The sequence below is a fragment of the Stegostoma tigrinum genome, chromosome 46 (genome assembly GCF_030684315.1).
Source record: "Stegostoma tigrinum isolate sSteTig4 chromosome 46, sSteTig4.hap1, whole genome shotgun sequence".
Taxonomy (NCBI): Eukaryota; Metazoa; Chordata; class Chondrichthyes; order Orectolobiformes; family Stegostomatidae; genus Stegostoma; species Stegostoma tigrinum.
In genome coordinates this window covers 4,937,094-4,960,724 of record NC_081399.1, presented here as the reverse complement: position 1 = coordinate 4,960,724, position 23,631 = coordinate 4,937,094, and the positions used below count along the sequence as shown (strand labels likewise).

At 51.4% G+C, this 23,631-nt stretch overlaps 1 protein-coding gene across 1 annotated transcript; it reads left to right on the top strand.

The window, feature by feature from the left end:
- Positions 1-1,518: 1,518 nt before the first annotated feature.
- Positions 1,519-13,719, top strand: LOC125449636 (ciliary neurotrophic factor-like). Its single transcript, XM_059642832.1, has 2 exons — positions 1,519-2,146; positions 13,048-13,719. Exons 1-2 carry the CDS (start codon positions 2,021-2,023, stop codon positions 13,525-13,527), a joined length of 606 nt encoding a protein of 201 aa, XP_059498815.1. The 5' UTR covers positions 1,519-2,020; the 3' UTR covers positions 13,528-13,719.
- Positions 13,720-23,631: the final 9,912 nt, after the last annotated feature.

Genomic DNA, 23,631 nt, shown 5'->3' with positions numbered 1-23,631 from the left:
GGGATGTGCAGGTTAGGGTGGATTGGCCGTGCTAAATTGTCCCATCGTGCCCAGGGATGTGCGGGTTAAGGTGGATTGGCCGTGCTAAATTGTCCCATCGTGCCCAGGGATGTGCGGGTTAGGGTGGGTTGGCCGTGCTAAATTGTCCCGTAGTGCCCAGGGATGTGCGGGTTAGGGTGGATTGGCCGTGCTAAATTGTCCCATCGTGCCCAGGGATGTGCGGGTTAGGGTGGATTGGCCGTGCTAAATTGTCCCATAGTGCCCAGGGATGTGCGGGTTAGGGTGGGTTGGCCGTGCTAAATTGTCCCATAGTGCCCAGGGATGTGCAGGTTAGGGTGGGTTGGCCGTGCTAAATTGTCCCGTAGTGCCCAGGGATGTGCAGGTTAGGGTGGGTTGGCCGTGCTAAATTGTCCCGTAGTGCCCAGGGATGTGCGGGTTAGGGTGGATTGGCCGTGCTAAATTGTCTCATAGTGCCCAGGGATGTGCAGGTTAGGGTGGGTTGGCCGTGCTAAATTGTCCCGTAGTGCCCAGGGATGTGCAGGTTAGGGTGGGTTGGCCGTGCTAAATTGTCCCGTAGTGCCCAGGGATGTGCGGGTTAGGGTGGATTGGCCGTGCTAAATTGTCCCATAGTGCCCAGGGATGTGTGGGTTAGGGTGGGTTGGCCGTGCTAAATTGTCCCATAGTGCCCAGGGATGTGTGGGTTAGGGTGGGTTGGCCGTGCTAAATTGTCTCATAGTGCCCAGGGATGTGCGGGTTAGGGTGGGTTGGCCGTGCTAAATTGTCCCATAGTGCCCAGGGATGTGCGGGTTAGGGTGGGTTGGCCGTGCTAAATTGTCCCATAGTGCCCAGGGATGTGCGGGTTAGGGTGGGTTGGCCGTGCTAAATTGTCCCGTAGTGCCCAGGGATGTGCGGGTTAGGGTGGGTTGGCCGTGCTAAATTGTCTCATAGTGCCCAGGGATGTGCGGGTTAGGGTGGGTTGGCCGTGCTAAATTGTCTCATAGTGCCCAGGGATGTGCGGGTTAGGGTGGGTTGGCCGTGCTAAATTGTCCCATAGTGTCCAGGGATGTGCGGGTTAGGGTGGATTGGCTGTACTAAATTGTCCCGTAGTGCCCAGGGATGTGCGGGTTAGGGTGGATTGGCCGTGGGAAATGTGGGCGTCGTGGGTTGGATCTGGGAGGGATGCTCGTCGGACGGTAAGTGTGGACTCGCCGGGCCGAATGGCCGCCCTACCTCCACCGTGGGGGAATCCTGTTACTCTCCGAGGCGGGTGACCTTTATCACACAATGTTGGAAGTACGCTGAGATGTATGTTGTAAACATGACAAGTGTAGAGCTGGTAACCGCAGGAACGCGGTGAGGGGAATGCAATTCTGACAGATTTCTGCAGCGGACTGGTGAAGAATCCAGATTTTGCAGTCCGTTCTCCGGGATTTAGCGCTGCCTGGATGACCTCATGGTTTCGGGGTGGGGGTTGAGGTGCCCGAGGGGGTGGGTATTAATGGAAATGCGAAGCATCAGCGCAAGCATGTATCCCTGTGGCCGGGGAAAATGCTCCACTTTCACTAAGTTTCTCGCATGCACACATTTCACCAGCTCTCAGATTACTCAACATCCCTGTACTTCTGTACAGAGACTGGGCACAGACAACACAGGAATCGAGAGAGACACACACAGTTACAGAGACACACACAGTTACAGAGACACACACAGTTAGAGAGACACAGACACAGAGAAACAGACAGTTACGGAGACACAGAAACAGAGACACACAGTTACAGAAATACACACACACACAGTTACAGAGACTCAGAAACAGAGACATACACAGTTACAGAGACTCAGAAGCAGACACACACAGACAAGGCAGACAGACACACACACACAGACAAATAGGTACACAAACATACAACACACACAGTTACAACAAACACAAACAGACCTCCAGTTCCGTCCACCCCCCACCCTGGGCGGGGGGGGTGGGAAATCAGAAAACACTTGTTCAGAACACCCAGGCAGGGCAATGGCAGCTCGGCCATTGCTGGGGACAGCCCGGGTTCACAGGAACACCATGATCGAAACTTTAAAGAGCTGCATTGACCTCGGCAGGGAGCTCCGACCCAAGGCGGATGAGACTGTGAGGTTATACGTGAGTATTGACAGAGGCTGTTCACCCAGGTCTCACGCTCCATTTATTACTGTCAGCGCCGGGAACACAGTCATCTCAGTTTTCATCTCCGCTTGCATTTAACATTCCAGTCAGTGTGATAACACCGTTAAACTCCCTGTTTAATATTCCCAGACAGTGTGATAACACCGTTAAACTTCCCTGTTTAATATTGACTGTGAGCTCAGGAATACAGTCAAACCCCCCTTGTTTAATATTGACTGTGAGTTCGGGAATACAGTCAAACCCCCCTTGTTTAATATTGACTGTGAGTTCGGGAATACAGTCAAACACCCCCTGTTTAATATTGACTGCGAGTTTGGGAATACAGTCAAACTTCCCTGTTTAATATTGGCTGTGAGATCGGGAATACAGTCAAACTTCCCTGTTTAATACTGACTGTGAGTTCGGGAATACAGTCAAACCCCCCTGTTTAATATTGACTGTGAGTTCGGGAATACAGTCAAACCCCCCCCTGTTTAATATTGACTGTGAGTTCGGGAATACAGTCAAACCTCCCTGTTTAATATTGACTGTGAGTTCCGGAATACAGTCAAACCTCCCTGTTTTATAAAGCCATCTGGAATAGGAACAGGAGAAGGCCATTCGGCCCCTTGAGCTTGCTCTGCCATTCCATAGGACTGTGGCTGATCCAGCATTCCTCATGTTCACTTTCTTGCGCTTTCCCATTAATTCCATGATTGATCAATACAGCGCAGAACAGGCGCTTCGACCCTCGAGAATCTTTTGATCTCAGCCTTAAATATAGACAGGGACTGTGCCCCCACTGCTCTCAGTGGCTCAGAGTTCCAAAGGCTCTCAACCCTCTGGGAGAAGGAATTCCTCCCCATCTCAGTCTGAAATTGATGCCCCTTTATTCTGGGGCTGTGCCCCCTGGTCCTACACCCTCCCATGAGGGGAAACACCCTCTCAGCATTTACCCTGTCGAGCCCCTTAACAATCCCATCTGTCTAAATGAGGTCCCCTCTCATTCTCCTAATGCTCAGTGAGTAGAGTCCCAACCTGTTTAGCCTTTGTTCATAAGACAGTCCCTCCCATTCCAGGGATCGTCCAGGTGAACCTTCTCCAAACTGCCTCCAATGAAGCAATATCGTTCCTTAAATAAGAGGAGCAAATCTGCTCGCTGTGCTCCAGCTGCGGCCTCGTCAGCACCTTGTACAGTTACAGTAAAACCTCCCCACTCTTAGACTCCAACTCCCCTGCAACAAGGACCAACATTCCCTTACCCTTCCTGATTCCCTGCTGCCTCACACTCACCCCCAGGTGCAGCTTTCTGTGTTTTGCACCCAAGCTCCCCCCACAAGTCCCTTCGTGTTTCAGCTTTCTGCAGCTCCTCTCCACTTGAATAAGACTCTGTCCTTTAGTTCCAAAATGAGCAACTTTGCTTTGCCCATACGACCCTCCCTCTGCCAAGTTTTTGCTACTTACTTAACCAATCAATATCTCTCTGTAAACTGGTTGTATACCACTCACAACCTGCCTTTTCACCAAATGTCTGTGTGGGTTTCCTCCCTCAGTCCAGGGATGTGCGGGTTAGGGTGGGTTGGCCGTGCTAAATTGTCCCATAGTGCCCAGGGATGTGCGGGTTAGAGTGGATTGGCCGTGCTAAATTGTCCCATAGTGCCCAGGGATGTGCGGGTTAGGGTGGGTTGGCCGTGCTAAATTGTCCCATAGTGCCCAGGGATGTGCGGGTTAGGGTGGGTTGGCCGTGCTAAATTGTCCCATAGTGCCCAGGGATGTGCAGGTTAGGGTGGATTGGCCGTGCTAAATTGTCCCGTAGTGCCCAGGGATGTGCAGGTTAGGGTGGATTAGACAGAGGGAAATGTAGGGGTAAGGGAATGGGTCTGAGTGGGGTGCTCTTCAGAGGGGCGGTGTGCACTTGTTGGGCCGAACGACCTGTTTTCATACTGTAGGGATTCTGTGTGAATGTATTGGCCATGATAAATTGCTCCGTAGCATGGTGCTATGTGCAGGCTGGGTTGTAAAAGCGGGGTTACGGGGATAGGGTGGGAAGGATGGGTTTGAACGTAGAACATAGAACATTACAGGCCCTTTGGCCCTCGATGTTGTGCCGACCTGTCATACCGATCTCAAGCCCATCTAACCTACATTATTCTACGTACGTCCATATGCTCATCCAATGACGACTTAAATGTACCTAAAGTTGGCGAATCTACTACCGTTGCAGTCAAAGTGTTCCATTCCCTTACTACTCTCTGAGTAAAGAAACTTCCTCTGACATCTGTCCTATATCTTTCACCCCTCAATTTAAAGCTATGCCCCCTCGTGCTCACTGTCACCATCCTAGGAAAAAGGCTCTCCCTATCCACCCTATCTAACCCTCTGATTATTTTATATGTTTCAATTAAGTCACCTCTCAACCTTCTTCTCTCTAATGAAAACAGCCTCAAGTCCCTCAGCCTTTCCTCATAAGACCTTCCCTCCATACCAGGCAACATCCTGGTAAATCTCCTCTGCAGGGTTTGGGTGGGATGCTCTTCTTCAGAGAGTCAGTTCAGAGCTGATGGGTCGAATGACCTCTTTCCCCACTGTCGGGATTCTGTGACTGGGTGAAGTAGTCCGGCCTGTTTGACCTTTCGTGAAGATTCACTCAGCAAGCCTGAGGAGACTGTTATGATTTTCCAAATGTGCTGCTATCACTTCCCTTAATAATTGATTCCAACACTTTTCCAACGACAGATGTTATGCTAATTGGCCCATGAGTTTCACCTCCCACGTTTCACCTCTCTCCGTTTTGTGAAGTCGGTGTCACATTAGCAGTTTTCCAGTCCTCTGGGACTTGGCCAGAATCGGGGGATTTTTAGAAAATTGCAGCAATGTATGTTTGCAGTGACTATGGGGACACAGTTAAACGCCCCCCCCCCCCATTTAATTCTCACAGTGAGTGTAGCAATATGTTTGTGCTTTGCTTCATATTGACTGGGAGTGTGGTACTGGATTTAAACTCCCCTTTTAATACTCACTGTGAGTGTGGTTTATTTATTTACTCGTAGGTCATGGGCATCTCTGGCTGGGCCCAGGATTTATTGCCCTGTCCCTAGTTGGCCCCCCCTTGAGAAGGTGAGGGTGAGCTGCCTCCTTGAACCTCTGCAGTCCACGTGCTGTGGGTTGACCCACAGTGTCCCCTTAGGGAGGGAATTCCACAGTTTTGACCCAGCGACACTGAAGGAATGGGGATATATTTCCAAGTCGGGATGGGGACGGGCTCGGAGGGGAACTTGCAGGGGTTGGGGGGTCCTGTGTATCTGCTGCCCTTTGTCCTTCAGGATGGAAGTGGGTCGTGGGGTTTGGAAGGTGCTGCTTGAGGGTCTTTGGTGAATCTCTGCAGAGCATCTTGTAGATGGTACACACTGCTGCGACTGAGCGTCAGTGGTTGGAAGGGAGCGGCGGCTGCTTTGTCCTGGATGGTGTCGAGCTTCTTGAGTTTTGTTGGAGCTGCCCCCATCCAGGGGCAAGTGGGGAGTATTCCAACACATTCCTGACTTGCCCCTTATCTTGGGGAGTCAGGAGATGGCTTATTCGCTGCAGTATTCCCAGCTTCTGGAACTGCTGTGTTAATATTGGTGGTCCACAGTTGAGTTTCTGGTCAGTGATAATCATCAGCTCATTGATAATGGTGAACACAAAACAAAGTCAGTGAGCAGAGGCTAGCTTTTCTATTGCTTGGGATATCTAGCATTTGTGTGGTGTGAATGTTATTCATGTGATTAAAATGAAAATGCCCTGTTTTAGTATTCAGTGTGGCAGTACTGTTTTCCACCTTTATTTAATATTCACTGTGAGTGTTGTAATGTAAATAAACTGCTTAAAATACACATTTATTATGCTAAACTCTAAATTAATTTTTTCGTTCAAAAATATACTTTATTCATAAAGTATCTTTATATAAATACATAGTCACTAAAACAGTTCAGTTCTGTGCAGTATGCAGATGAAGAAACAGGCAAACATTGGAGTTTGACTCTATCTAGCGAACAAACCAAATGAATTTCTTATTTGTACAAGACTACATTTACACATGTTTGAGGCTCCAATATCTGAACGGATCCCCACTTAACTTGGGCAGAAAGACCTTAGATGGTGGTCTTTCACCGCTGCTCCAGACTTTACGGTGTCCCTCAGCACGTAGTCCTGGAACTCAGAACGTGCCAGCCTGCAACACAAGGTCACGGTCAGCTCCTTGTTCTGGAAGACCAACAAGTTTCAGGCAGCCCAAGGAGCGTCTTTCTCTGAGCTGATGGTCCTCCAGCAGGCGCAGTTGATGTCTGACTCGGTGCGCATCTCAGACAGCAGACCGTAGAGCACGGGGCTACATCCCGGAGCTGCTCGCCACGAGCCTCAAGAAAAGCCGCTGTGTCTTCCTCCAGATCTGCTTTGCAAAGGCGCATTTCGGAATGAGGTGTGTGACCGTCTGTGTGCCCCGCCCAACCCCGTCCCCCGGCCCCTTCGAGGGCAGAGTGCGGGGGTGCAGAGAGTCTGGGTGTGCACGAGGTGCCCTTCTCACCACCAGTCAAGCGATGCCTTGGTGCTTGTTGGAAAGCTCTGGGAAACATTGACAATCTGCCCAGGGAACCACCGGGCAGGATCCACCCCCTCCTTTCCCCTCAGGGTCTCGAGGACACTCTGGGCTGACCATTTCCTGAAGGACTGGTGGTCAAAGGTGTTTCTCTTGGCAAATTTCTCCACGCAGGACAGCTGATGAAGAATGGCCCAACTAGTTGGAACGTCCTGTGACAGTGAGGTCAGTCCCATCCTTGGCAACACCAGGGACGGGTGGAACCTCAGTGCGTAGTGACACTTGGTGTTTGCGTACCGAGGGTCTACGCACAGCTTGAAGCAGCTGCTCACAAAAGGTGGCCATCAGGGTAAGGACAGTGTTGGGTACCTTCTCCTCCTCACTTATCCACAGATTTCCACCAATGTGTCCCTGTGGACATGGTCCATCTTAGACCTGCAGATGAAATGGACGCTGTCTCGGGTGACTGGAGCTTTGAGGAGTGGGCCGGACCTGCACCATACACAACAGAGAGTGCCTCACACCCGAGTACCAGGATATTGCCCACATTGGAGAGGGAGCGGTGCTCCCAGAAGCCCCGTTTCTGCTTCTCTTTGGCATTGGCTCCTCCCCAGGCTTTCTGTGCACCCCGATACCCTCCAAACCATACTCTCCAGCAACTTCAGGTCATCTGTCCTGACGGTGAAGGGGATAAAGGTTCAGTGAGCCCAGTTCCCAAGGCACCAGGCCTCACTCTTTCCTCGATTTACCTTGGCTCCCGAGGCCAGTTCGAACGTTTTATTATTTAATATTTCCAGTACATGTGGGGACACCGTTAAACTCCTGTTTAATGTTCACAGTGAAAGTGGGTAATTCAGTTGAACTGCCCTGTTTAATATTCACAAAGTGTGGTAAGATAGTTGATCCAAAATGCCTGACCCCCTCCCCTCCAGCATGTGTTCCCTCATTTTGTATTCTCTTCCTCAACAGACAGTAGCTTTTTAGCACCTACTCTAGTGATGCCTCATAGAAATATGTACTGTGTTCTTCCTCGTGGTAGGGGGCATTGCTGCTCGGACTGGTATGGTTGTTCATCCTTAGTTTCCCTTGAGAATGTAATTGTGTGTGACCTTGTTGAATTAGTGCGATGTCTGGTGTCTCAGCCCCTTCGCTGTGCCGTTGGTACCAGGATTTTGACTCTGGTGATGATATATTTTCCAGCCAGCACTGCAAGGGGCTCGGAGGGCAGCTTACAGATGGTGATGGTCTTTCCACTTCTGCTGGAAGTGGGTCGTGGGGTTTGGAAGGTGCTGCCTGAGGGTCTTTGGTGAATCTCTGCAGAGCATCTTGTAGATGGTACACACTGCTGCGACCGAGCGTCGGTGGGGGGAAGGGAGTGGGATGTTTGTGGATGTGGTGCCAATGGAGCGGGGGCTGCTTCGTCCTGGATGGTGTCGAGCTTCTTGAGTGTTGTTGGAGCTGCCCCCATCCAGGGGCAAGTGGGGAGTATCCCATCACCCTCCTGCCTTGTGCCTTGTAGATGGTGGGACAGGCTTTGGGGGGAGATGGGACGGGAGTCACTCGCTGCAGGATTCCCAGCCTCTGACCTGCTCTTGTAGCCGCTGTGTTTATGTGGTGGGTCCAGTTCAGTATCTGGTCAATGGTAACCACCCCTCCCCCCCGCCCCTCCACAAGTATGTCTCCATTCTGAGAAAGAGAAGCAAGGGGGACCTAGCCAAAGCTCATTACGTGATTGCAGCAAGATGGCCTTCCTGGAATTTTCCAGAATGCCCCCCCTTAGCGTGCCCCTGTGTTAAGGGGAGATTACTAGGCAGATTACTATCTGAATGGAGTCAAGTTAGGTAAAGGGGAAGTACAACGAGATCTAGGTGTTCTTGTACATCAGTCAATGAAAGCAAGCATGCAGGTACAGCAGGCAGTGAAGAAAGCTAATGGCATGCTGGCCTTCATCTCAAGCGGAATTGAGTACAGGAGCAAAGAGGTCCTTCTGCAGCTGTACAGGGCCCTGGTGAGACCGCACCTGGAGTACTGTGTGCAGTTTTGGTCTCCACATTTGAGGAAGGACATACTTGCTATTGAAGGAGTGCAACATAGGTTCACAAGGCCAATTCCCGGAATGGCGGGACTATCATATGTTGAAAGATTGGAGCGACTGGGCTTGTATACTCTTGAGTTTAGAAGGATGAGAGGGGATCTGATTGAGGCGTGTAAGATTATTAAGGGATTGGACACTCTGGAGGCAGGAAGCATGTTTCCGCTGATGGGTGAGTCCAGGACCAGAGGACACAGTTTAAAAATAAGGTGTAGGTCATTTAGAACAGAGTTGAGGAAAACCTTCTTCACCCAGAGAGTGGTGGATATATGGAATGCACTGCCCCAGAAGGCAATGGAGGCCAACTCTCTGGATATTTCAAGAAAGAGATGGATAGAGCTCTTAAAGATAGTGGAATCAAGGGTTATGGGGATAAGGCAGGAACAGGATGTTGATTGTGGATGATCAGCCATGATCGTAATGAATGGTGGTGCTGGCTCAAAGGGCCGAATGGCCTACTCCAGCACCTATAGTCTGTTGTCTATTGTTAATTTGCTGTGATCTGCGCACAAGGCCAAGCGAGTCTCACCGAATGCTAATGCTTGCCCATCTCTCACACTTTCTCACCCTTTCTGTTCTTCTGACCAAAATGACTAACGTCACATCTTTACCCTTTGTCAGAAACATTGTTGCCCACTCACCTGACACTTCCTACCTTCTTCACCTCTTACCTTCTCGTTAGCAAAAGTACAGACCTGATCCACTCATTCTCTCATCCAGTTTCAGTTTAACTTAATGTAAATTTTCAATCTGTTCTTAACTTACTGAATCCCAAGCACCAACCTTTGTATTAATGAGGCAGTTAGAACAGAGAACATAGAACAGTGTAGCACAGTACAGGCCCTTCGGCCCACAATGTTGTGCTATTATCCTACTGTTAAGGTCAGTCTACCCTGTATACCCTACATTTTACTATCACCCATGTGCCTCTGCAAAACTCGCTTAAATTTCCTGATGTATCTGACTCCACTGCCATCACCACCAGCGTACGCCTCCCACCCATCGCTCTATGGACTACATCCAAAAAACACCCATTCGTTCTGATCAGAGACAGGAAGAACTGCAGATGCTGGAGCCAGAGTGGAGCTGGAAGAACACAGCAGGTCGGGTGGCATCAGGGGAGCAGGAGAGTTGACGTTTCGGCTCAGGACCCTTCATCGGGGGCACTCCTGCTCCTCTGATCCATTAGTTCTGCTGTAGCTTTCTCTCTGGAACTAATCCATCATCTCAAGTTCGCACAAGTAACCTTCAATCCCTGAGCCCTGATCTAATAGAAAAGTCTCTTGTGTAGACCAAGTATGCTACATCTTCCACCTTCCCTTTATCTAGTGACATCCCCATTAAAAAAAATCCCCTCGAACGCAGTCGTCAAACATGCTTTCCGCTTTTACAAAGCCTCGGTCTAATTGCGTTCTGATTTGCCAAATGTCCTGTTGATGCCGTCCTGTCGGGGGTCTGAGTTACCACAGAAGTATATAATGCTACATTTTGCAGTCTGTGGTACGCAGTCCTGGTTCCAACTGCCTTTCTAGCACACAGCTGAGTGGGAATGTCTCCCACTGTTACCGCCAGCTATCGCCGTGCACAACACATCACATTGGTCCTGGACTTTCCTGGCCGTGTTGTGAGCCTCTTGTCAGGACTAGGAGTGGGATTTGGAGCCGGATCTTGTGGTTTTCCGGCAGGGAAGCTGCACCACTCGGCCTAAAGGTCCTGCCACCATTTACCCAATCATAGATTGGAGCACTTTCCCTATTGGATGGAGGTGTCACTGTCTAGGCCACCATTTATGGCCCATCCCCAATAGCCTGGAGGGTAGTTTAGGAATCAGCCACATTGCTGTGGGCCTGGAGTCACGTGAAGGCCCAGACTGGGTAAGGATGGCAGCTTCCTTGCGAACCAGGTGTGTTTCTCCCAGCAGCCGACCAATGATCGTGGTTATCGCTGCACTCGTAACTCCAGATTTTTGTTGGATTTAAGTTCCTCCATCTGCCGTGACGGGATTTGAACCCGGGTGCCCGGAACATTATCTGGGCCTCTGGACTAACAGCCCAGTAATGATACTGCTAGGCCGTCACCTCCTCAGGAGACTTAACTCACCCTCCTCTTCATTTTGTAATTGGCCTCGGTTGCAGGAGAAGCTCAGAGAAGTGATGACTGGTTATTTTTCGGATCAGAGGTATGGAACAGGGCTCCCCACCCGCCATGTGAGAACTGTAGTGACACCCAGCATGAGTTCCCTGATTGGGGCTGTTAACCTGGCCCGATCAGGGAGCCCTGGCTGACAGGTGTAAGACACAGGAGCAGAAATTAGGCCATTCGGCCCATTGAGTTTGCTCTGCCATTCAACCATGGCTGATAAGTTCCTCAACCCCATTCTCCTGCTTTCTCCCTGTAACCCTTGATCATCAAGAACCTATCTATCTCAGCCTTAAATGTACTCAATGACCTGGCCCGCCACAGCCTTCTGTGGCTGTGAATTCTATAGATTCTCCACTGAAGAATTTTCTCCTTATCTCGGTTCTAAAAGGCCCTTCCCTCTACTCTAAGGCTGTGCACTCGGGCCCTAGACTCTCCGACCAACGGAAGCATCTTCCCAACATCCAGGGAAATATAAACAGGAGGGTCAGACTTTCTGCTTTACCCTGAGAGCTGGCTGTGGGGGCGCTGGGTTAGTGTCAATGTCTCTCCGTGCTTAAACACTGGGTGGCTGGATACCAGCCCCTGTGGACCTATTTCGAGAACCACTGCCTTCCACGTCCAGTGCTACGGGTATCGAGTTTTCTGCGCAGAAATCGTTACGTGTGGGCAGGACATGCTGTTGTGAACCCTGAGGAGGACGGTGATTAACGTTAAGAGCGCGGGTGGGCAGAAGGAAAGCCATTGCAGGGAGAGTCAGAGCGTAATGTGGGAAAGTTTGAAGTCGTGCACTTCGGGAAGTAGAAGGCAAAATTGACGAAAAGATATAAACCCGGAAACCGATTGGAACACTTACTTGTCTCAGTCTTTAAAGCAGGAACTGGTTTGGACGCTCCAAGATCAAACCAGGCCTCACCACTCCGACTCCATTTTATTGTCCTGACGATGATTCACAACTGAGGTTTGCATTAACAGTCTTCCAATCCAAGGTTAAAGAACGCCGCTCCACACTGAAGATAAAAAGGCGTGAGCATTGAATTCAAGGGCAGGGAGGGTGATGTTGGGGCTGTGCAGGTGAGCCGGAGCACTGTGCGCAGCTCTGGTCCCTTCTCTTCGGGAAGGATGGGATTGCACTGGAGTGGAGGGTCCAGAGGGATATTCGTTATTTTCACAGGAGCAGGGAAGACCCTACAGAGGTGTGTAAGATGTAAACAAAGCCGAACGAGCTGCAGACGCTGCAAATCAGGAACGAAAACAGAAGTTGCTGGGAAAGCTGAGCAGGTCAAGTGAACGCTCTGGGTCCGGTGACCCTCCCTCAGATGTTGTTGTTGTGGTCTGTGTGTGAGGAACGTGAACAGGGTGGGGATGGGAATAAGGGGAATGAATACCCAGGTGCTTGGATTTCAAGTGAAAGGGCAGGAGGTTGAGAAGGGGTTTAAGGAAGATTTATTTTCCCACACAGAGGTAGTCAGTAATTGGAACTCAGTGCCTGGGAAAGGTTGGAAGAGGCACCAGGAAGATTGACACTTGAAATGCCAGAGCGTACAAGGCTACAGGGAAGAAAGGGACGAGAGTAGACAGGTAAGAAAAAACCGCGGATGCTGTAAATCAGGAAGAAAAGCAGGAATTGCCAGAAAGGCCCAGGAGGCCTGAGAGAAATCAGAATCTGAGGAAGGGTTCGCTAGGCCTGAAACATTACTGTTGGTCTCTCTCCACAGATGCTGCGAGACCTGCTGAGGTTTTCCAGCAAATCTCTTGCTTCTGATGGAGAGTAGATAAGTGTTTGTTGGAAAGCTCAAAGTCAACGGGCCGAACAGCCTCTTCCCGAGCTGTAGAACTCTGATTCTATCAACTAAAGCATACAGCACCCTGCGTTTACACTGAAGGGCACAGAAAAGCAAAAACAACAGGATTGTGATCATTGTCGGACAAAACTCTGCTTTGGGAGCTGCGCTTGGAAGATGTCAGGGCGTTAGAAGGGAAGGTTCTGGTGCGATTCCTGTGTGTTTTTGTTTTGTGCCTCACCTTGTATATGGACCAGCTTTTCCCCACTGACAGCCTTCTGCACCCCCCCCCTTTCCTGTCGTTCTGCAGGACCAGTGCCAGGGTTTGATGGAGAAGGTGACCGGTGGCCTGGTGCTGTCGGAGACAGATGGCATCCCCCTGGCAGGGACCAGCCGCTGGAGTGAACTGTCCGACCAGGAGCGCCTCAGCGAGAATTTCCGAGCCTACAAGGTCTTCAGCAGCTACCTGCGCCTGTGCCTGAGGAATATGCCAGACTGCGCCCGCTACCCACGCTTGTCCGAGTCCCTCATGGAGCTGTGCACCCAGACCGAGAGCTTCCTGGTGCTGATCAGCCAGCTGATGATGGCCATGGGCATGCCAGTGCCATCCGTCAGGGTGCCCCCGGTGAATGCCCCCAAGGACTGGGACAGGAAGGTCTGGGGTCACCAGGTCCTGCGAGAGCTCAGCAACTGGTCGCTGCGCTCGGTGCGGGACTTCAACAAACTGAAGACCAACCTGTCGTCCAGCTGGGCTCGTCGGCGCCAGCTGAGGGGGGCGCAGCTGAGGTAGGACGCGCCCCCCCCCCCCACGTCGGCTGCTCTGCCTCGCTCCCCGAAACTCTTCGGCACCCGATCTTCCGCCTCTGACCGCCCACTCCTCCCCGGCTCTCGGGAGGAGGGGTCCCCGGGCGAGGAGGACACCCGGGAGGGAATTGTCAGGGAGGGGAATGGGCGAACCTTTCCAGGCTTTGTGTGAAACCTTTGGCAGTGCGGGAGGGGAGAGGGAAGGGGTTGGGGTTGGGGGTAGGGGAGGGGGGTTGATTGTTGGGGGAAGAACGAGCGAACATGTCCATCCCTGGGCCTCCCCCAGTGTCACGGACTGAGCAGCACCTCGTGTTCTGCCTCGGGAGCCTACAGCCCAACGGTCTCAATGTGGACTTTACCAGTTCCACAATCTCCCCAACCCCGACCTCATCCCATCTCCAACCCTCCCTCTCATCCCCTTGACCTGCCCATCTCCTCTCCCACCTATCTGCCCCACCCGTCTTACTGACCAATCCCCACCCTTACTCACCTATCACCATCCCACCTGCCTTCCCCAGCCCCACCCCTTCTCCCTCTATTTATTTCCCAGCTCCCTTCTCCCTCCCCATTTCTGAAGAAGGATCCTGACCGAAACCTGAACTTACCTGCTCCTCTGATATGCTTCCAGCCCCGTGCACTGTGTTCCTCCAGCCCCACACTGTGTTCCTCCAGCCCCACACTGTGTTCCTCCAGCCCCGCGCTGTGTTCCTCCAGCCCCGCACTGTGTTCCTCCAGCCCCACACTGTGTTCCTCCAGCCCCACAGTGTTCCTCCAGCCCCGTGCACTGTGTTCCTCCAGCCCCACACCGTGTTCCCCCAGCCCCACACTGTGTTCCTCCAGCCCCACACTATGTTCCTCCAGCCCCATGCTGTGTCCCTCCAGCCCCACGCTGTGTTCCTCCAGCCCCGTGCACTGTGTTCCTCCAGCCCCACACTGTGTTCCTCCAGCCCCACACTGTGTTCCTCCAGCCCCACACTGTGTCCCTCCAGCCCCGTGCTGCGTTATCCTCGACTCCAGCATCAGCAACGTTTGCTGTCTCAGAGGAAACAGAGGGTGTTTTATTTGTTGTTGCTGCAGTGACCCCTCTCCGTCTCTAGATGGCGAGAGCTTGCGGCACTGAGGGCATTGCCCTTTTGGCATCCAGCTCTGGCCACATCTACTGGCAAGAGTGCGGAACTGCATTCGAGCCGTGGCGCCTGCTTCCCAATCTGGCTCTGTGTCCGGGTATCCCCCCTTCCAATCCCCGGATGGGTTGGGAGCAGGGCTGGACTAGTTTCTGGAAGTTTCCTTGACATGACGCCGCCCCCACCCCTCGAGCACTTTCCCAGCTTCCAGTTGGCCGACGCGACTTGACCTCCCAGTTGGGAGCGAGCTCCACATTCCCGACTTTGCTTGCAGAGCGTGGTGCCTCCCCACCGGATCGATGAAAGATCCGCTGCCTGATCCAGCTGATCCCGTGGTTCCGGGATCCACTTGGAGCCAGCGCTCCACCTGGAAGACTTTCCATTCCAAGGATTCGGGGGGCATCAGGAAGCAGCTGAGGGAGAGCTTAGCTGCAGTGACCACCCTGCCCTCTCCACCCCTCACACACACCCCACCACCAACCCCTTCACACCACCCTCCACCTCCAAACAGACCCTGGCCACACATGGAAAAAGCTGTTCGGCCAGGGGTCTGCTTGAAATTATGAATACTGAGTTTTCAACATGTTTGCAAGGTGAGGGTAACAAGGAAATTATTATCAAGATGAGGAGATTGAATTTCAGGGTATCAATGAGCCACCCAGCTGAATGGCCTCCTCCTGTTCCCTGTGTAACAGGCTGGAGAAGGGGCTGAATGGCCTCCTCCTATTCCCTGTGTAACAGGCTGGAGAAGGGGCTGAATGGCCTCCTCCTGTTCCCTGTGTAACAGGCTGGAGAAGGGGCTGAATGCCCTCCTCCTGCTGTACCCTATGTAACAGGCTGGAGAAGTGGCTGAATGGCCTCCTCCTGTTCCCTGTGTAACAGGCTGGAGAAAGGGCTGAATGGCCTCCTCCTGTTCCTGGAATCTTGGAAGCAAGTTGAATTGTTTTGTGTTAGGAGTTGGACTCCACCAACTGAGTTCCAGCCGATCGCTGAGGTTAATCCCTATTCTGCTGCTAAATCCCACACTTCAACAGGAAACACTGCACTGCCTGGGATGGAAGCTTTCAGGAGGAGCTCTCAGTACAGTGCAGGTGGGGATAGGTGGAGAGAAGTGAAGCTCTACTCAGTATCTGTCCCTGGGAGTGTTTGATGGGGGACAGTGTAGAGGGAGTTTTACTCTGTATCTAACCCCGTGCTGTCCCTGTCCCTGGGAGTGTTTGATGGGGGGAACAGTGTAGAGGGAGTTTTACTCTGTATCTAACCCCGTGCTGTCCCTATCCCTGGGGAGTGTTTGATGGGGGACAGAGTAGATGGAGTTTTATCTGTATCGAACCCCGTGCTGTCCCTATCCCTGGGAGTGTTTGATGGGGATAGGGATAGCACGGGGTTAGGTACAGAGTAAAGCTCCCTCTACACTGCACCCCATCAAACACATCCCAGGACAGGGACAGCATGGGGTTAGGTACAGAGTAAAGCTCCCTCTACACTGTCCCCCATCAAACACTCTCAGGACAGGGACAGCATGGAGTTAGATACAGAGTAAAGCTCACTCTACACTGCACCCCATCAAACACTCCCAGGACAGGGACAGCATGGAGTTAGATACAGAGTAAAGCTCACTCTACACTGCACCCCATCAAACACTCCCAGGACAAGGACAGCAAGCATACAGGAACAGAGTCAAGCTCCTTCTACATTTCCCGTCCACTCCTAATTCAGAAACACACTTGCTGTAGCAGCTCCCCATCCTAAACCCCTCGCTACTGGGGAGGGGAGAGACTCCTGTTGCGTCTCACAGCCAGTACGGGTCCAGGCTCCCTGAGGCTACCAGCTGTGAATGCGACCCACTGTAGCATCCTGTATCTGCAACAGCAGTTCCATTGACCCAGACTCGTCTCACAACTTTTGGAGAGAGTTCTCAATTGCTATCGCAGATGAGATACACTAAGGCTGGATATTGCTGGATCTTCAGTGAATTTTCCTGTTGATATTAAAATAATAATTATTGTTAAAACTGAAGTGGAATTTCGTAATATATTCTAATAATTTGTGAAGAGATCTGCTTTGTAACTGAATGTAATTATATATTATGAAGTAAAATATTATTAATGTGAAAGATCACTGGTGTGTTCTGATATTTCATTGGGCTTTGTAAGTATCGTCCTGTGTCCTCTTCATTTCTAATGGAATCATTGTTACTGTTTACTTCCATTACTGGCATAAGGATAATGAGAAATTAATAGTTAATATGCTCTACTGAAGGCAGCACAGGACTAAGAGCAGGCCATTTGGCCCACTGAGCCTGCCTCAGCACATAACAAGGCTGAGTGAGCCCCTCAATACATTTCACCCACGCTAAGAGACAGTAGGAACTGCCGATGCTGGAGAGTCTGAGATAACAAGATGTGGAGCTGGATGAACACAGCAGGGCCCAGGCAGCATCAGAGGAGCAGAGGTCCAGACCTGAAACGTCAGCTTTCCTGCCCCTCTGATGCTGCCTGGCCCTGCTGTGTTCCTCAAGCTCCACACCTTGTTATCACCCACACTATCTCCATAACCTTGCCCTCTGCTGGTAGCCAATCTCTACCTTAAATATCCTCAAGGACTGAGCTTCCTCTGGGGTAGAGAAATTGTATCCCCTCCCCATGTTAGACTGACCAATAACAGCTGAGGTATCTTACTCGCATTGATACTGTCTATCCCCTTCGATATCTAATTATTAAGGTACCACCACAGTAGTGCCCCCTCGATGAAATCTACATGAGATGCAAGTAATAGCACTCGCACATCAAATACTTCTTGGTAGATACAGACTGTAGACAAGTTTCACCAGGCCAGGATTGGAGCTTAGATCTTTCCTGAGGGGCTGTGACCTTCCAGACCCACGACCACTTCCATCCAGAAGGACAAGGGGCAGTAGATACATGGGACCCCCACCCCCTGCCAGTTCCCCTCCGAGCCACTCCCCATCCCAACTTGCAAATACATCGGCCGTTCCTTCAGTGTCGCTGGGTCAGAATCCCTGGAATTCCCTCCCTAAGGGGACACTGTGGGTCAACCCACAGCACATGGACTGCAGCGGTTCAAGGAGGCAGCTCACCCCCGGACCTTCTCAAGGGAGAGGGCAGCTAGGGACAGGGCCATCCCAGCGACACCCACGTCCCGTGAGTGAGTTATTTGAAACAAGACACCACCCACCCTGGGCTGGAGTCACTTCCACTCTTACCACTGATCGGGAGGTAATCGAATCGTGTTTTCTTCCACATTTGGACTGTTTTATATGGCCGTCGTGTCCTGGGGTAGGATTCGAACCCGGGGGCGTGGGAGGCGGAAGAGAGTGGCCCAGGCACCAGGCCAGGCGTCCTGTCGGAGCAGATGGACGGCCGAGTGGGAACTGAATACACAGCAGGCTTCCCATTCCGGGAACCGAGGTCAAGTACGTTCGTACAGATCGTCAATCTGTATTGTGACAAAGCCTCCAGGTATGGGCGGTAGTGCACTTGCCTCTGAGTCAGGAGGGCCAAGATCTCATCCTGCCCCTTCCAGCGGTTGGGGAAGCAGGTGGCTGTAGCAGGTCGATTTGGAAAATATCTGCGACAAAGGCCTCTGAAACCAGAAAGGGAGAATAAAGCAGAGATAATGGGAACTGCAGATGTGGGAGAATCCAAGATAATAAAATGTGAGGCTGGATGAACACAGCAGGCCAAGCAGCATCTCAGGAGCACAAAAGCTGACATTTCGGGCCTAGACCCTTCATCAGAGAGGGGGATGGGGAGAGGGTTCTGGAATAAATAGGGAGAGAGGGGGAGGCGAACCGAAGATGGAGAGAAAAGAAGATAGGTGGAGAGAGTATAGGTGGGGAGGTAGGGAGGGGATAGGTCAGTCAAGGGAGGACGTCTCCCTATTTATTCCAGAACCCTCTCCCCATCCCCTCTCTAATGAAGGGTCTAGGCCCGAAACGTCAGCTTTTGTGCTCCTGAGATGCTGTTATGGAGAATAAAGCACTTGTTTTCTCTGAGGTACAGGTCCAAATCCTGAACTGTGTGAAGAAAAAGTTGCGCCTCGTGTGTTTTTCAACATTTCTTTTCTCTCACCTTAAACGTAAGCTCTCGAACTCCCCCTGCTAGGGGAAATAACCCTGGCTATTTTCTCAACATCCCTCAAGATTTTATAAGCCTCTTTAAGGTCCCCTGTCGACCTCCTACACACAGGTGAGAAAAGTCCCAGCATCTCCTTACAACTCAAACCCTCCAGTCCCAGCAACCTCCTGGAAAATGTCTTGTGAACCCTCTGCAGCTTTAATAACATCCTTTCTATAACTGGGCGACCAGAACTGGACACAATATTTCTAAAGAGGCTTCAGCAACATCCTCTACAACCTCAACGTGACGTCCCCGACTCGTATATACAAAGAATGCAAGTGTGCTAAGCACCTTCTTAACCAGCACTCCCCCTCCCAACCAGTGCAAACTTCAAAGAATTATGTCCCTGAGCCCCCATGTCCCTCTATTCTACGACACTACCCAGGGCCCTACCATTAATTGTATAAGTCCTGCACTTGTCTGTTTTACCAAAATGCAATACCTCACATTTATCCAAATTAAACTCTGTGCGCCACTCCTCAGTCCATTGGTCCAATTAATCAAGATATCTTTGACAATCCTCTTCCCTGTCCACGACACCACCAACTTTGGTGTATTGAGAACCTCTGTAAGCACTTGTCACTGTTCTTCAACTGTCCTGCCTGAAACATTTATGGGTGGCACGGTGGCTCAGTGGTTAGCACTGCCACCTCATAGCATCAGGGGCCCAGATTCATCACCACCTTCAGGCGACTGTCTGTGTGCAGTTTGCGCATTCTCCTCACGTCTGTGAGGGTTTCCTCCACAGTCCAAAGATGTGCGGGTTAGGGTGGATTGGCCATGCTAAATTGTCCCATAGTGCCCAGGGATGTGCGGGTTAGGGTGGGTTGGCCGTGCTAAATTGTCCCGTAGTGTCCAGGGATGTGCGGGTTAGGGTGGGTTGGCCGTGCTAAATTGTCCCGTAGTGCCCAAGGATATACAGGTCAGGATGGGTTGGCCGTGCTAAATTGTCCCATAGTGCCCAGGGATGTGTGGGTTAGGGTGGGTTGGCCGTGCTAAATTGTCCCATAGTGCCCACGGATGTGCAGGTTAGGGTGGATTGGCCGTGCTAAATTGTCCCATAGTGTCCAGGGATGTGCAGGTTAGGGTGGATTGGCCGTGCTAAATTGTCCCATCGTGCCCAGGGATGTGCAGGTTAGGGTGGGTTGGCCGTGCTAAATTGTCCCATAGTGCCCAGGGATGTGTGGGTTAGGGTGGGTTGGCCGTGCTAAATTGTCCCATAGTGCCCAGGGATGTGCAGGTTAGGGTGGATTGGCCGTGCTAAATTGTCCCATCGTGCCCAGGGATGTGCGGGTTAAGGTGGATTGGCCGTGCTAAATTGTCCCATCGTGCCCAGGGATGTGCGGGTTAGGGTGGGTTGGCCGTGCTAAATTGTCCCATAGTGCCCAGGGATGTGCGGGTTAGGGTGGATTGGCCGTGCTAAATTGTCCCATCGTGCCCAGGGATGTGCAGGTTAGGGTGGATTGGCCGTGCTAAATTGTCCCATAGTGCCCAGGGATGTGCGGGTTAGGGTGGGTTGGCCGTGCTAAATTGTCCCATAGTGCCCAGGGATGTGCGGGTTAGGGTGGATTGGCCGTGCTAAATTGTCCCATCGTGCCCAGGGATGTGCAGGTTAGGGTGGATTGGCCGTGCTAAATTGTCCCATCGTGCCCAGGGATGTGCGGGTTAGGGTGGGTTGGCCGTGCTAAATTGTCCCATCGTGCCCAGGGATGTGCGGGTTAGGGTGGGCTGGCCGTGCTAAATTGTCCCGTAGTGCCCAGGGATGTGCGGGTTAGGGTGGGCTGGCCGTGCTAAATTGTCCCATAGTGCCCAGGGATGTGCGGGTTAGGGTGGGTTGGCCGTGCTAAATTGTCCCGTAGTGCCCAGGGATGTGTGGGTTAGGGTGGGTTGGCCGTGCTAAATTGTCTCATAGTGCCGAGGGATGTGTGGGTTAGGGTGGGTTGGCCGTGCTAAATTGTCCCATAGTGCCCAGGGATGTGCAGGTTAGGGTGGGTTGGCCGTGCTAAATTGTCCCGTAGTGTCCAGGGATGTGCGGGTTAGGGTGGATTGGCCGTGCTAAATTGTCCCGTAGTGCCCAGGGATGTGCGGGTTAGGGTGGGCTGGCCGTGCTAAATTGTCCCGTAGTGCCCCAGGGATGTGTGGGTTAGGGTGGATTGGCCGTGCTAAATTGTCCCATAGTGCCCAGGGATGTGCAGGTTAGGGTGGGTTGGCCGTGCTAAATTGTCCCGTAGTGTCCAGGGATGTGCGGGTTAGGGTGGATTGGCCGTGCTAAATTGTCCCGTAGTGCCCAGGGATGTGCGGGTTAGGGTGGATTGGTGGTGCTAAATTGTCCCGTAGTGCCCAGGGATGTGCAGGTTAGGGTGGATTGGCCGTGCTAAATTGTCCCGTAGTGCCCAGGGATGTGCAGGTTAGGGTGGATTGGTGGTGCTAAATTGTCCCGTAGTGCCCAGGGATGTGCAGGTTAGGGTGGATTGGCCGTGCTAAATTGTCCCGTAGTGCCCAGGGATGTGCAGGTTAGGGTGGATTGGCCGTGCTAAATTGTCCCATAGTGTCCCAGGGATGAGCAGGTTAGGGTGAGTTGGCCGTGCTAAATTGTCCCATAGTGTCCCAGGGATGAGCAGGTTAGGGTGAGTTGGCCGTGCTAAATTGTCCCATAGTGTCCCAGGGATGAGCAGGTTAGGGTGAGTTGGCCGTGCTAAATTGTCCCATAGTGTCCCAGGGATGAGCAGGTTAGGGTGAGTTGGCCGTGCTAAATTGTCCCATAGTGCCCAGGGATGTGCGGGTTAGGGTGGGTTGGCCGTGCTAAATTGTCCCGTAGTGACCAGGGATGTGCAGGTTAGGGGAATGGATCCGGGGGTGAATGATCTGAGAGTCACTTGGGCCAAAGGGCCTGTTTTCACACTGTAGGGATTCTATGATGATAGAATATTTTTACCCAGTCTACTCAGGCCTACTTCTTCCTCCGGCCTGTGCAAATTACCTTCGCCTAACACTAAAAATCTTGTTATGTGACTCTGTCCTCACTCTTTCGATCTGAATTTAAAACTCTCGCAAGGTGTGGTCTCTCTTTTCCAAGAGGGATCCCTAATTGCAAGACCACTTATCAATTCTTCCTCGATACATAACACCAAATCTAAAGTAGCCAGACCCCTGGTTAGCTCCATGACATTGTTTCTCTGATGGAGAATCCCTCATACACTCTATGACCCTTTCTTTGAGGCTGTCATTGTCAAGTTGATTAATAGAGCCAACACGCATGTTCAAATCACCCACTGTGCCCTTCTCACAAGCCTTCTCCTTATGTGAGATAACAAGGTGTGGAGCTGGATGTACACAGCAGGCCAAGCAGCATCAGAGGGGCAGGAAGGCTGATGGGTCAAGACCCTTCTTCAGAAAAATCTGGACAGTCCAATATCACTCTCACAACTGGGGACAGATTATTGACTCATACACCTAAAGGAGGAACAGACACCCTTTTTCCTGAAGAAGGGTCTATGTCTGAAACATCAGCCTCCCTGCTCCTCTGATGCTGCTTGGCCTGCTGTGTTCATTCAGCTCTGCACCTTGTTATCTCAGATTCTCCAGCATCTGCAGTTCCCACTATTTCTGAAACAATGTTAACCCCTTCCCGCTATTTCCTGGTTTACACTATCCCTGACTTTGAAGGTGCTGTTTGGGGCCTGTAAATTCCTCTGACCAAGATGTTTCTTCCCTTGCTTTTCATCTCCCCTCAGACTGATTCTATACTTTGGTCCCCGAATGCCAATATCATCCTGAGTGTTATTCTTAACTAAAACAGCAACGCCAGCTCCTGCTCCTCCTAGTCTCTGTGTTCCCATGGACAGGTAACTCTTCAGTCCCGATCTTCCTGTAACCTCACTTCAGTAATCCCCACCAGGTCATATCTAGTTATCTCTAATTGTGCCATCAGTTCCTCAACTTTATTCCGAAAACTGTGCATGCAGTTACGAGGTTTCGAAATGAGCTTCGCTGATTTGTCTTAGTCTCTTAATATTTTCTTGTGCACTGTGCTTTCCAGACTCTGCATCCTTATTTAAAAACCGAAAGAAGTGTGGGTGCCGAAAGTCAGGATCAAGAACCGAAGTTGCTGGTTCCTTCTGTGATCATTACACCGGGCCGTTCTGAGGAAGGGTTGCCGGACCCGAGTTTTTTCCCTTCACAGACGCTGCCAGACCTGCTAAGCTTTTCCAGCAACTTCTGTTTCTGTTCCCGATTTACAGTTCTTTCGGTTTTCATTAGACAGGCCCTGCTTTTTATTAACCTCTGCCTCTGCTTGCCTGCTGCTTTGGTTCCCAAATCCTGAGATGCACGATCAAACCTCTGCATCAGGATGTTGGTGATCAGTTAGGGTGCACACAGTCCTTTCTGCACAGGTTCCATCTGCCTTGGAAGAGATGCCAATCATCCAAAACTCTGAAACCCTCACCCCAAGCCCCTGCGCCAGTTCATTTGAATGGAGCTGTTTTTGTAAGGTGTGTTCAGGAGGGTTTCCTAACTCAGTACGTTGACAGGCCGACGAGGGGAGAGGCCATTCTAGACTTGGTGCTCAGAAACGAGCCGGGGCAGGTATCAGATCTTGTGGTGGGAGAGCATTTTGGTGATAGTGACCATAACTGCCTCACATTCTACATAGCTATGGAGAAGGAGAGGATGAGGCAAAATGGTAGGATATTTAATTGGGGAAGAGGAAAGTATGACGCGATTAGACATGAGTTAGGAAGCATGGACTGGGAGCAATTGTTCCATGGTAAGGGCATTATACACATGTGGAGACTGTTTAAGGAACAGTTGTTGCGAGTGGTG

What these genes read in the sequence shown, in the direction of transcription:
- LOC125449636 (XM_059642832.1), top strand. Translation starts at nt 2,021, where the DNA reads ATGGCAGCTCGGCCATTGCTGGGGACAGCCCGGGTTCACAGGAACACC. An exon ending in ATGAGACTGTGAGGTTATAC is followed by an intron (nt 2,147 to 13,047) that starts GTGAGTATTGAC and finishes GTCGTTCTGCAG; the next exon opens with GACCAGTGCCAGGGTTTGAT.